This window comes from Gavialis gangeticus, unplaced genomic scaffold, assembly GCF_001723915.1.
Source record: "Gavialis gangeticus isolate Ggan-Ray unplaced genomic scaffold, GavGan_comp1, whole genome shotgun sequence".
In the NCBI taxonomy this organism is placed as follows: Eukaryota; Metazoa; Chordata; order Crocodylia; family Gavialidae; genus Gavialis; species Gavialis gangeticus.
In genome coordinates, this window is record NW_017728994.1 from 57009155 (window position 1) to 57022932 (window position 13778).

At 45.2% G+C, this 13778-nt stretch overlaps 1 protein-coding gene across 17 annotated transcripts in view; it reads right to left on the reverse strand.

Moving 5' to 3' along the window:
* The window catches only part of ABLIM1 (actin binding LIM protein 1), a 248040-nt gene extending 235052 nt beyond the window's left edge, over window positions 1-12988 (reverse strand). For 6 of the 17 annotated variants that reach the window (XM_019502868.1, XM_019502880.1, XM_019502879.1 and 3 more), the window contains exon 1: window positions 12565-12986. In XM_019502868.1, the coding sequence (XP_019358413.1) occupies window positions 12565-12580 (16 nt within the window). In that variant the 5' untranslated portion in view covers window positions 12581-12986. Of the gene's footprint in view, window positions 1-12564 lie in introns of all 17 variants that reach the window. The other 11 variants (XM_019502864.1, XM_019502874.1, XM_019502873.1 and 8 more) reach the window with 5 other exon arrangements.
* Between the last annotated feature and the right edge of the window lie 790 nt (window positions 12989-13778).

A 13778-nucleotide genomic window follows, 5' to 3' on the forward strand; every position in this document is an offset into this window, starting at 1 on the left:
AATGACCCATCCACCACCACTCTCTGGGTGTGGCCCTCCTTTCATAGTTTCATTTAGTCAAGAAAAGAGAAGACAGAGGGGGGATTTAATAGCAGCCTTCAACTCCCTGTAGGCTAGTTCCAAAGAGGATGGAGCTGGACTGTTCTCAGTGGTGGCAGATGTCAGAACAAGGAGCAATGGGCTCAAGTTGTAGCAAGGGATGTTTAGGTTGCATATTAGGAAGACATTTCTCACTAAGAGGGTGGTGAAGCACTGGAACAGGTTACCCAGAGAGGTGGTGGCATCTTCATCCTTGGAAGTATTCAAGACCCAGATAGACAAAGCCTTGGCTGGGATGATGTAGTTGGGGCTGGTCCTGCTTTGAGCAGGCGCTTGGATTAGATGACCTCCTGAGGTCCCTTCCAGCCCTCATTTTCTATAAGTCTAAGGGTGCATGTGCCCCAAAGCTTGCAAAGAAAGGAATTTTTTCCCTACTATTTAGTTAATCTAATAAAAAGATATTGCGAGAGTTTTGTGCATCTCTTTTGTCTCAGACCAACATGGCTACAAAATAGATCCCTAAGTACAGGGATGCACTCGCTCAGCAAGTTTTAAGTCTGCAATGTCACTGCTGCTTTCTGAGAAGCAGATCACTGTACCAAAGGGCTAATGTCAATTATGGGGATCGCTGTCTCAGCACAGAAAAGGGCCATGGCATAGACCACACCACCCTTAACAAGAAACCTCAGCCACTGCCTGAAGAGGAAATGTTCTCAGGTAAAAAGCAGCACTTTACAAGGAAGCAAAACAGCAGCCACCCTTCATGATGTTCTTATACCTGAATCTGATCCTAATGCAATACTGATTGGAAACCAAAGACCCAAGTGAAGTGAACGCTGACTCAACTGCAGGCGGTGCTGGCAGGGTGCCATGTCTCTGCCGCAAGGCTCAGCAAGACAGAAAGAAACTTCTGGGAAACGTCTCACTCTGAGCGTGCTGTAGAGGTTAGGTTGCAGCAAGTACACCAGACTCAATCGTGCTCCCAGCTGAAGTCAATGGCAAAAAATCTCCCAATGAAGCCAACAGTGCTTTAGAAAGTAATTAATTTTGGATGAGGCTCATTAGTACTTGGTCATTTTCCAGTCAGGCTCCCTGGCACATTGGCATCCTCAGACTGGTAGGAAAACTCATACAGTTTGCAAAGTCATTCGTTGGCCCCACTGCCCAGTTGGGGAAAGAACAGGAAACTCTTCGCCAAGAACTCAGAGCATGAGTTCCACGGATTTCCAAAAACCAGAGCCTTGAATCCCAACACGAGCTATGCAATCCTCTGTCTCTTTAAAGGAGACCAAAAGCATTTCACACACTTCCCTGAAGGTGAGGCCTCATGGATGTGTCCCAGCTCCACCCTTCCAAACGTTCCCTCTTTTTTATCACAGTGTAAGCCACATTGAACTTCTCCTGGGACAACTCCAACTGTGCTGCCCCAGGCAGGAGTCCAAGCCTGGTGCTGGAATAGAGAGCACTAGCAGAACCTTACAGCCCACCCCAACAGGCCTGACACCATGCCCATGAGAGTGAGTCCAGGGCCACGTTTCAAGGAGACACCAAGGACCTCATGGGATCTGGCTAATGCAGATGGAGATCTTACAACCAGAATTCGTGAAACAGCTACTCTGTAAAACAATCACCCTCCGCTTAAAACTGGAATAACAAGGAGGAAAAATACAGCAGAGAATTAGTCATGTGAAACTATAGCATGGTTTTATTTTAACAGAGAGCTCCTTTAAATCTCCCAGCTCCTGCTGCCTCTCCTTGCAGCCTGGGTGCCAACAGGAATCAAGGTAGGCGGCTTCTGTCACAGCTTTGCTAAGGCAATCAGGATGAGTGAATTTTCCTAAAGCCAATGCTCTCTGCTCTCTCTCCCCATCCGAACTGAGATGGTCTGACACACAGTCTTGTCCTCAGGTGCTGAAGGCAGTAAAAGAAGCTGACATTCCTCTGTGGCAGGTTTGATGCAATCTGAACTGTGACAAGAAACATAGCCCCAAAATAAAACACAGCTAATCATATCACTGCCCTGGCACTCCATAATCTTACCTCTCTCTCGACTTAAAAGCTAAAAAAAACCCAAAGCCACCACAAAAATCCTGGTGGCTATTTATGAAGTACATAGTCATAGAGCCGCTCTCAATTTCTGTTTGGCAGAGGAATTCAGCGAGGAGCAGGGAGACGTTTTAGCCGTCTCAGGAATACGGACTCACTACCTACATGAGCCTGAAGTCTATTATTTACAAGGAGCCAGGTTATGAAACGAAGCTAGGAAGACACTCAGAAGCAGCACCTGACTCTTGCTTGCTTCCGAGCAGCTCTGGGGGTCGCAGCACACCGCAAACGGGCCCAGACCCCCCAGAAAAGCCCCCAGCTCAGACCGGGGTGGGGCTGTGAGCCAAGAAGAAGGGTAATTGCAGAAACAGTGGGAGCTGCTGTCTCAGAGGGGCCTCTCTGGAGAAGTGGGAGGTACTGCGGGGAAAAAGGAGCATGAGCCCAAATGACTTTGCAGGATAAGTTGCATTTAACACACAAAATGCACCAAGACTTCTGGAGTTGCCTGAGCAATTATTTTAAAGCCACAGCTTGATAAATTAACATCTGTAAGTGGGAAGAAAAACTGGTCTTGGGTTGAGGCACCAGGCTGGAAGGCAAGAGCTCAGGTCCTGGCCGTGGGCTTCCTTTGGAGGACCTTGGACTTATCACTTGGTCACTAGCATCTTCTGAAAGGGAGGATGGACAATAATTTTTTTCTTCCTCCCGTGTCTCTCATCTCTCTGGTCCATTAGATCTTCAGGGCAACACTCAGTGCATGTATTTAGTAGCCAAGCACAACCAAACCTGTAGGAAGTATTGCAATATGATTAAAGAGCTGATGAGGGCACAGTGCCGTTCTGCACGCCCCGTTCTTGAAGGACAGCAGGGGGTTGAAACTAATGAGAAACCCATCAGCTCAGGTATTGGAATAATGCTGTTCGACATGGAAATTGGACCTAACACCTGTCTGGGAATAAAACGAATTCTCCCTTGACCAGTTAACAGACAAAGACATAAGGGAACTCTTGAGATGCCGACCAATGACCCAAGCAGGAAAATCTGTCTACAGAAAAGATCCTCAAACTGGCTCTCATTCAACCTTAACTTAAGACTCACTATTTAAGGCACTTTTTCAGCTTTTTTTTTTAATCTGAACTAGTCAATAAAAATTATATCCATATGAGCCAATCAAAATTTAACAAAAAAGTTCTTCTGTTACTTGATACAAAACCTGGAGAACTCTTAAAGTGAAATTTTTATTTTAAAAATATTTATTAAAAAAAAAAAGTTAGTTCGTTTTAATTTCTGAAATTTTCTGCAATAAAGGTTCTTATTTTATAGTTTCCTCTAGCTAGGATATGGGAACAGTGGAGCTAAACAAGACAAAAATCAGTGGACAGACTGTACATGGTACATCTATTATACCTTAGTAACCTGTATAACTATGATCATTTGATGTACCGTACTACCTATTGCACACATCTGTACCATAGCCTGCTGCCGAGCCATTGCACCCTTTCTGGCAAGCAGAGATACGTAAGCTTTCTTCCCATCTCTTGCCCTCTGGAAACAGGGCCTTGCAACTAGGAAAGATGGAAAACAAAATTATATTTCAGATGAGGAAGCCACTTAGAAGTGAAAGGCACAGACTGTGTCAATCCTATCCCAGCCTTGTAAAAAGAAAAACAATTAATTCTTCACTCAGTTATTCCCAAACCCAAACCTATTCCCTCACTGTATAATAAAGGCCTGATAAGAAAATAACCAACACTTTTTCTCATTATTTATCCTATTCAATTAACAGCATGGCGCATGTCCTCTGAGCTTCCCAGGTAGAATTAATGAAGTGCAACTAAATTATCTAATTTCAGAATTTCTATCCATCACCAAACAGGTGAATCCTAGCCACCACTGCAGCATACAAATGAACTGAAATCAAGCTGTCTCAAGGCACTGCAGACACTCTAGCACAGGGGTGGGCAATTATTTGGGCCCGAGTGCCACTTAGGGAGTTTCGGTGAGCTGTTGTAGCCTGGGTCAGCACCGTGTCACAGGCTGGGTGAACACCAGGAACCCCCCACTACCTCCACCCACAACAGATCACCAAAACTCCTCTAGTGGCTAGGCAGATGGGATGGGGCCATGGGAGGGCAGGGAGTGGCATCCAGGAGCAGGACAGACGGGCAAGGACAGGCCCAGGGCCGGGGCCAGGATTGTGGGTCGGTGAGAGCGTGGGGCCAGGGTCTGGGGAAGAGCTGCGATCTGGTCCCTGCACGGCCCTGTGACAGGCACCGGTTCCATGGGCAGGGGCACGCGGGGAGAGGATTGTGACTCTGTCCCAGGCCCTGATCCTGTGCTATCACCCCCCACCAATCCTGGGGTCTCCACCCATGTGGGCAGGGCATATGGAATGGGGCCATGGGTGGGTGGTCAGTGGCATCCGGCTCCAGGACACCACTCCCTGCCCTCCCATAGCCCCATCCCATGCGCCCTGCCGCATGCCCTCCCTGCACAGGTCCTGGGCCAGTCTCCATGGAGACCCCCATTTCATCTGGCACCCCCTGAGTGGGCATAGGGCAGATGGGCTGGGGTGCCTGGGCAGCAAGCCTGGACCTGGTAGTGGCAGCAGACACTGGCAGCAGCAGCTGGAAGGAGCCACTGCTGCTGGGGATGCCAGCAAGCAAGTCTGGTTTCCGTACTGCCCCAGCCCTGCTGCATGCCTGGGCTGCCCACCAACCCTAAGCCATGGTATTTGCAGCCAATCCTGCTGTGGGCTGGACAAAATCTCCTGGCAAGTTGCATCTAGCCTGCGGGCCTCGTTGTGCCCACCTCTGCTCTAGCAGTTGAGATATTTTTGCCCCACCAAGGAACACTGCCTGCCAATATATCTCCACCCTCAAGATAGGTTTGCTCTTAGTTATCTCATTTGCATTACACTTGAGAAGGGGTCTCTTTAAAAATAATTCTGAAGATGCTAGTGAGTAGAAGTACATAGGAGGGATAGTAATTTGGCATAATTTATTTTTTAAAAAACAGAGACACATTTTGGCACAAATTCTAAACTTGTAGATAGCCTTCAACAAACAAATCTGATGGAGAAAAGGCTATATTCATCAAGTGCAAACATTTCACCATTTCTTTTGAATACTTATATAGGTATACCACATTTTCTTTCATAGAAGGCAGATCTTTTTTTCAAAAATCAGTTACTGGAAATCCAGTGCACCTTATATGTAAGATAATACAGTAAAAGCAATTCCTGCCACTTACCAGGCAAAAGTCAAGTCTGCGTGTGATCCACAGAGGACAGAACAAGGAGCCGCCTCAGCTCCCTAACTGTTGCTACTCAGTCACTTACTACAAGATACCTTTTTCTTTGTTCTGCTTTTCAAAAACAAGATACTTAACTTATTCTGGGTTGCGCTGTATGTGGGAAAATATGGTACATCATTCTACATGGCCACAGATGGTGTTAGATGCCATTTTAAATAGGCAAAAGAAACGCCGTGTTTAAATGATACCCTGACAGAATACTAAAACAAAATACTGAAATAATAATACAGAGCGCACATCTTTTTTTTCAAAAACCACCTGCTGAGAACGGTGTGCCTTGTAGACGTAAAGGCTTCAGATAATTATTTGTACTCCATCTTTGGTAGTCGGTATCCAAGAAAAATGAGACTCTTTTCCACCAGGACAGTTAATGGACTATGTAGTTATCACAGTGCGATCACATGTTGTGGTAAGCTGAATTTGTGAAAAGGATGAGGGCAGTTTTTTGCGGGGGGGTTTTAAACCACTAAGGTAAAGGTGCCAGTCTTACTGATAAAGTATGCAACCAAGGCTTGCTGAGAAACAGATGATGTTGAAAGAAATGTTGACTAAGTTAAGCCAGTCTTTGACTTAAAAACTAAGTTACTCAATATGATTCCAACAGACGTGTTACATGATAAGCATCCGGTGAAGCAGAGGGCAGGGACGTTAACTGAATTCAACGTGCCGCGTTTCAGCACTAGGACAGGGCAGCATTAACTGAACGATTCTTGAAATTAACTTCATAGTAAGTGAAAAGCAAATCCAGATCGTCTAATACTGATGCTGTGAAAGTCTAAGTTGGCATCCTCATTCTTCCTCACACTTGTAAACAGGTCTTTGCATACAGATGGCTTATAAAAAAAAAAAAGGGCACCTTAAAATGCAATCCAGCCATCCCTCAAAACCCTTCATTTCAGTTCCAGCCAGGTGCTACAAACATACTTCACCACTCGTACCTAAAAAGTCGCAGCATCTAGCAAGTAAATCCAGCACGACAGTATTGAGTATCATTGGATAAACTTGTTCAACATGACATTGCACAGACAGATCCATTAATTATTGTATCTTAGACACCGCATGAATAAAAACATGAAAAAGTCAGATGTTAAATGAACATCTTGAGGGACCCTTATTTGCTTACTGATACAAAAACCATCAATACACAAACACCAGCCTAAGCAAAGCATGAGAAACCAAGAGGCATGAAGTTGCTCAGTTGTGATCTTCAGAAAGGATGCACAAAGACAAGATCGGCGAAGTTAACAGGAACTGAGACTGCTTTCCCGGAAGAGACTGAAGGCTCTACCCTGACTATGAAAGAGGTTTACTGGTGAGAGTACTCTGCAGCAACCAAAACACAGCACAGCCAGCTTCCTAGTCATATCAACAACTCAGTCCACCTTTAGTCTTCAAAAGACAGCAAATTTAAATTATAGTTAAATCATGCAAGCTTATCTTTGGTCATGCAAGCTTATCTTTTAAGCTGCCAAAATGGCTCTGAAAGATTGCAGGGGCTGAAACAATGAGAATTAAAAAGGGCCTGATTCAGCAAGGTACTTAAACATGTAAGGTTAAGAACCCATTGAAGTAAGATTTCTGGGGTGAGCCATTAAGCTTCCTAAATCCAAATCACCTTCTGGCTAGGTTACAGAATCATCCTGCTGGTGTGTCACCATCACAGTATGACACACGAAACAGCACAGGAGGTGTTTTCACAGACATGAGTAACGTCGTCTGCAAAAATCATCTCCCTTGCAAAAGGTCTACCTCCAAAAATAAAAACTGCAGGCCACATTTTGCTTTTGGTTACAACCAGCAATCTCACTACAGGCCCTAGTTTAAGCCTTTTAAAGAGGCACTAGCAGCTGTCAACCAAATCATTCTTTTTTTAAAATCAGTGAAACTATCCACAATGCATAGATTTATCTATTTGTCAAGGTGGTCACAAAGCTCCCATCACCACAGAACCTCTTTACCCTGGCATATATGAAGATTTAACCTCACTGTGTCAAATTGTAACCAAAGATTCTACAAAGGCATGCTGAGGCAATGCTATAACCCTCTAAACGGCGACCTTCTCTAGGGACATCCCCACTGGTGTGCAGGAGTGAGAGGGTATACATTCAACAGCCCTCTCTGGCACTTGTTTATTAGCAAAATAAAAGTCAAGTTCTGGACATGCTGTATTTTTCCAGCAACCCACATTAACGTTTAATGCAATGTTGTAAATACACAAATGCTGACAAAACACTGATGACTGATGCAGTATTGCTGGATACAGTCTGTTCCTCTGGTCAGCGCTTCACATGGGACGGCACATGGCAGACACTCTCTCAGATACATCTCTGCCGCTTGGAAGTACAAATAAAAAGAAGTCACTGGCTTCTGCATCTCTGATGAACAAACCACGTTGCCCCCCAGTAACTTAATGCCAGTAGATTAGACCCCAATCCTGCCTTGCCTAAATTAGACCCTGCTTCTGAAAAAAGAGCATTTATAACAACTTGAAGGAGAGAAGGATAAAAACACTTCCTTTCCAAAAGGTTAGTTATACAGATTGATCCCCTTAACCCATAGCCTTGAGAAAGAGACTAAAGTAGCCTGCCTCAGTTTCCCCCTTCAAAAAAAATGGGAGGTGGTATACGCATTTATATATATATATCCTTGTTGTACCAGTGCTTCATTTCATCCCCCAGGCACTTCCGACCTACTCTGCACTGTGACTGTTGACTACCCTGCAGCTGACAGGGCTGAGAACAGTCCTAAATCTTCCTCACACCATGGACAGATACTAGCTAGTCTTAGCTGGAGTTTAACTGATTTAAACCAAAATTTAAAAGAAATGCACTGTAATGTAAATTTAGTTTTGCTAGGTGCTAGGAAATCTTTAAAAAGTCCTTTGGTTTTTTGAAGTCTCATTCAAGAACTCTAACTCCAATAATTTGCACTCCATTTACTTTATCTGCTTTGGAAGGATGAAAAAGCCAAGTCAACTCTGCCAGTATCTGAGCCCATACATTTACTAGTCTCAGTTTTAATTACTAAAACTAATAAGCCATCCCCTCCAATTAGACCAATGACAAAGCTCTCCAGATTTCTTCCTGTGAAAGAGCTGGTTTCCCTGCTTCTCTCCACAACATCAGCTTTCACACCTAGTGGAGATTCAGTGGAACGTGTGGACTGCCACTCCAGACAATACCAGCATGCGGCAGACACGGCAGGACTGCGCAGTGCTCTTGCCCCATGGATTCCCAGGGTGTGAACCGGGTGCCACACAGGGCAAACACTTTAGAGAACATGCAGTGCCCGAGCTGGCAGCCCACGGAGATCCCTTTATTTCTCTCAGCAGGAATGCTGTACAAATGAGCTGAAATTCTGAAATGTCGTGTTTTTAGAAAAATAAGCAGACAAAATAAGATGACAAAAAAAGACAGTGAGAGAAATGAACAGCACATCTTTATGTGTCTTGCAGTTTTAACTGTCTGTAAAGTATCACAGGACAGGGGTTGGCAACCCCTGGCACATGTGCCAGAGTGTGGTGCACAAGGCCTTTTGCTTGGCACTCCAGAGTCAGCCCAGGCCCCAGGCAGCTGCTGCCAGCTACGGAGCAGCTGGGGCTGGGGTTACACTGCCCCAAGCCCCTTCCCTGCCATGTGCCCTGAGGCGCATGAGCAGCTGTTGCCACCATGGAGCCCGGGCTGTTCGCAGCAGGCAGTGGGCAGGCTGCAAACAGCTGCACCAGGGTCCGGAGTGCCAGCCTGGCTCAGGGGTCAGCGGCGGCTGCAAGCACACCTCATGGCACACAGCAGGGACAGTGCATCCCCGGCCCCTTCCCCACTGTGCTCCCCAAGGTGCACATGCAGCCACTGCCGGCAACAAGTTGGGCTGATGCTCCAGATCCCGGTGCAGCCACTTGCAGTTGCCTGCTCTGGGCTCTGTGGCAGGTGGCAGAGGGCTGCTCAGAGCCTAGGATACTTGTAGCAGGCAGCCACGCTGGGGTTCAAAGCCCCAGCCTGGCCCGTTGCCAGCAGCAGCTGCACACATGCCACAGGGAGCACTGCAGGGAAGGGGCAGGGGCTGCACTGTCACAACAAGGATCAGGCCCCTCACAGTTACCTTGCCATCTGACCCTGGCACACCAACTTCTTCCATGTCCAGTTTACGGGGTTTTTTGGCGCTCGGCCCAAAAATGTTGCCCACCTCTGTCATAGGGTTTTGAGTGAAAATAGTTGTATTATGGTAATAATAATGTCTTTTATTAACAGTCCTGTTTAAAATTCACAACTGTGCTACTGTGCTAGGTCACACACATACGTTACCTAGATCTATACTTCTGTTACATTTACACACACGCAACGTATAACATATTCTAGACTGTAGAATATATTCTTACCACCCTGGTCCCCCAAAAAAGACTCTCATGGTGAAAATCTCAACAGGGTCCAATCATTCCTTCATTCATTGGAACATAACCGTGTTGCCCTCTGGAGAGGCAAAAAGTTTTGGTATACACTGAGATGGATTCTGGGACATTCTTCCAACCACTGGCCAAGAAATCAAGGCTCAGGGCAGAACTTGCAGCTCACACTGAAACTCAGCCAACACAGTAACTAATGATTAGATTAAAATTCAGACTCAAACCCCAACATGGGCGCACTCAGTTTCATTCTGCAGACTAGTCCATTGACTGAACAATGCAGCAAAGCAGAACTCCAAACTAACATGGTATTGTATAGCCTAGTGTTTAAATTGTAGATTGCCAGGTGGCAATTCTGGAGGACAGATCATGACAAAGAGCACTTTCCATTGCTGGATACCATGAGGCCAAGGTATCCCTTGCATGCAACAGGATGATGATAGCAGATTAGTCTACCAACTAGATCAATACGGCCTGTAGCTGGAAGATGACAAGTGTGCATTCAGAAGGATGAAAATGCAGTGTTAGTCAAACACGATCCAGCCAGCATCATTTGGTGGCAGGAGACGTGGTGCCCTCAGTATTTTTCTATGTACGTATCCGAGCTGACCAGACACATACTGAAACCATGCTGCAATATGAACATAATGAACCATGCTAATTTGCTAAAAACCATTACTAACTGGTTTGCACTTCAGTGAATTGGGATTGCATTTTTTCTAGCTGAAACCAGCCCCTTTAGTGCTTGGCCTGCATGTTTGTGAACCAACAGGGGTTCACAGGCCACTGGACTGCGAGAATCTTGGTCACGTTAAAAGAGAGGAATTCATGCTGGGGCTGGAAGAGCGAGTACCAGCTGTACTGCCCGGCATGCCATCGCACAACATACCGCTCTGTGGAATGGCATTTGTATCAGCTCTGGAGAAGCTGCAATTGCTGCCCTTCTGGCTAAAGCAAAAATTAAAAAAAAAAAAAGCTGTAGAAACTGACTGAAAATAATTCAAAAGGACAGACAGAAAACACAATAGGGAGAAATGCTGAGGGCTCTGGACCTTTTCTACTCTGTAATAAGGAATTATAGGGGTGGTTAGAAAAGAGCACTTAGCCCCTTTCTCTTGGTCTATGGCCCATATAAACTGAAAGCCTGCTTTATATTTACAAGCAACACTGAAGGGAATTGCACAACGCTGCACTGGACTATGGGGAAGGGAAGAGCTAAGTTCTAAAGACTACTGGACATTTTCAACGTACTGTTCATTACTTGATTTTCTCTCCATTATTCTACCAGACTCCCCTCCCTCCCCCTTCTCTTTACTAAAATTAAAGATTTCCTGTTAAATCTCTTACAAGTTGTACCATAGCTTTCATCTTAACAGATGTCAAAGTGAATTTATACAGAGGCTTTGGTGATATGGGGTCCATATACCTGGGAACAAGCAGGGGGAGAGGCAAAACTGCAACTGGAAAAGCTGAATGCTTTATTAATTTGCTAGAGGTCTTGAATAGGCATTTAGACTGGCAGCTTTAAGGTTTGTCTAAGCCTCCACCACTTCCCCAGGTATCGCAAGGTGCACGAGGAACTGACTTACCCAAAAGAGAGTTAAACTTATGGCTGCAAGTATTCCTCATACAATAAAACTAATATTCAGACCATTACACCACCACTATTAATACTCTTAGAGGCTGATATAGCTGGTGATCACTAGGAGAGCCACCTTACAAGATCTCAAGCCTGACTGGCAGCCAATACTTGTTATTCCAGACCTGGCTTTTCTTTAACAGAAGCTATTAACTGAGCTGAGCTACATCAGGTTTGGTCACTCGGGTCAGGTTCATGTTCATTACAGACCAAGTTAAAATGACCCAAGGCATTTCATTTGCTACTTTACCTCATTTGGAACAAAGGTTTTTAAATGTGAAAATCTACTGACCCCTGAACCCAATGTGCCACTTTGCCCCTTCTCACGTCACGCTCCCACCCACCTGCTCTTTACAGAGTTAAAGAAAGGGGGAAATGACATCAATTCCTGTTGTAGTATGCACAGGTTGTCTTTCGCCTTATGTTGGTCTCTGAATGTGCCTGGGAAGTTATCAACCTCCTAGTCCAGCTCCAATCCACGAGTCAAATTTAAGAGCAGAATGTACTTCATAGCCCTGCTACTGGAAGGAGCAACTCTACAGCCAGCACCCCAATTCCTCCACCTCCAAGCCTCTTTTTTCTGTTTGGGTAGAAGACTTGTAGCATGACCTCAAATCAGTGCAGTTAATGTCTACGTTACAGTCTGTAAAATCCAGACACACCAAACAGTCCATCTCTATAATAACAAGATGAAACAGTGAACACCTCTCCTCTTCAAGTTCTGTTCTGTCTGACTGTGCAACTATTCCACTTACATTTTTTAAATTAGGTGGCAAAAACACTCTGAGAAAGACAAAAAAAATCAAATACTAAAATCAACTAATAGATTATGCAACATACGGAAGATGTGAAAAAAAAAGCAAGCAAGCAAGCAAGCAAGCATGGGCAACTCAGCTGTGCAAACCCTTGGATTGAGGTGTGCTCCGAACCTTGCTGCTGGGAAAACAGGCGCAAAGATACTTAATACAGCTCGCTGCAGTTATTGACATCTTGGGGAACACAAAGAAAACAAAGCAGCCATCAAATCCAACCCATTTTCACTCAAACCCTGAAGGTTACCATCTCAGATGATAGCAGCTGATCTATCGGGTCATTTCAGCTCAAGCTTATCAATGAATATAATTACCTTTTTCTTTCACCATGGCTATCGAGTCCTCTTTGGAGTGAAGGCAGAAGGGATTAACCGAGGTAATTTACACACCGTTTCCTATTCCAGCAGCGTGTGGCCAGGATGGGAGAGCAAAAAGCCCACAGCTTACTCAAGAGCTCTCTTCCTTGGTTCGATTTCCCACAAAATCTGCTCTGGCTGCTTGTCACTGTCTCTTTTCTCCTTGTGCCTCTTATCTCCTCACTCTCCCTCCCTCTCTCCCTTTTCCTGTGCCTAATGGCAGCTCACTCGCCGCTTGTGGACTCTGCCCCTTGTGCTGAAACAACCAGCTACAGCTGCTGCTGTGTAACAAATGCCAAATTCCCCTGTCCCTAATTTCCAGTCGCTGACACCACCTTGCATTGCCCCAGCCTAGCAGGGCTGAGCTGGCAGCTAGACTCTCCCACAAGTCCCTGATAGCAGCTAGCAAATGAGGGGCACCAAGGAAAACCAGAGGAAGTGATTAAATGGGGAGGGGGGAGAGCAAGACTAATATTTACAAGTTTCTATTTTTCTTCCTTTGAACCAAACGGAACCAGATTAACGGTCAGAAACAACACGAGTGGATTGCAGAACGGTAATGCTGCCTGTAGCTCAGCTGATTTTCTTTATCTGCCTGCTCCTGATTTCAAAACATAGATACCATGTCCATCTGCGGGCTCTGAAATGTTCTCCAAACAGTGTCTGAGGATGGCTCATGGTGGAATAACCTACAGAATCTCTACAAATTGGGCGTATTAATTAACTGTACATCACAGCCTTCAAGGAAAGACATTGCGGTGTTAAAAAGTAGTCAGGTGAACAACACACAAAGCTCTGTGAACTGTCACAGATCCGTCTACAGGGCAACTGGGTTTAGGAGCAAAAACCAGAAGGTAAAACATGACATTTCTTTGTGTGGCTCTGGTGACCCCTGTGTGTCGGAGGTAAAATATTTGTAAGGTCTAAATTCTTTCATTCTTTCCTTTTTTTAAAAAAAGAAAAGAAAAGAAAATTATGAGCACTGTCAAAAATCACAAGTGCTCAGGAATCTGAAGGCACTGCCTAGGAAAGTGACACTACCTATAAATTACTCCAAAGCAAGCATGCATGTCAAATCAGCAAAGTGCTGCTGAAACCTGGCATCCAACCAGTCTTTTTACAACTTTCAGTCTCTTAAGCACAGACTTCTAATGGGATCTTGTGCTTTTATG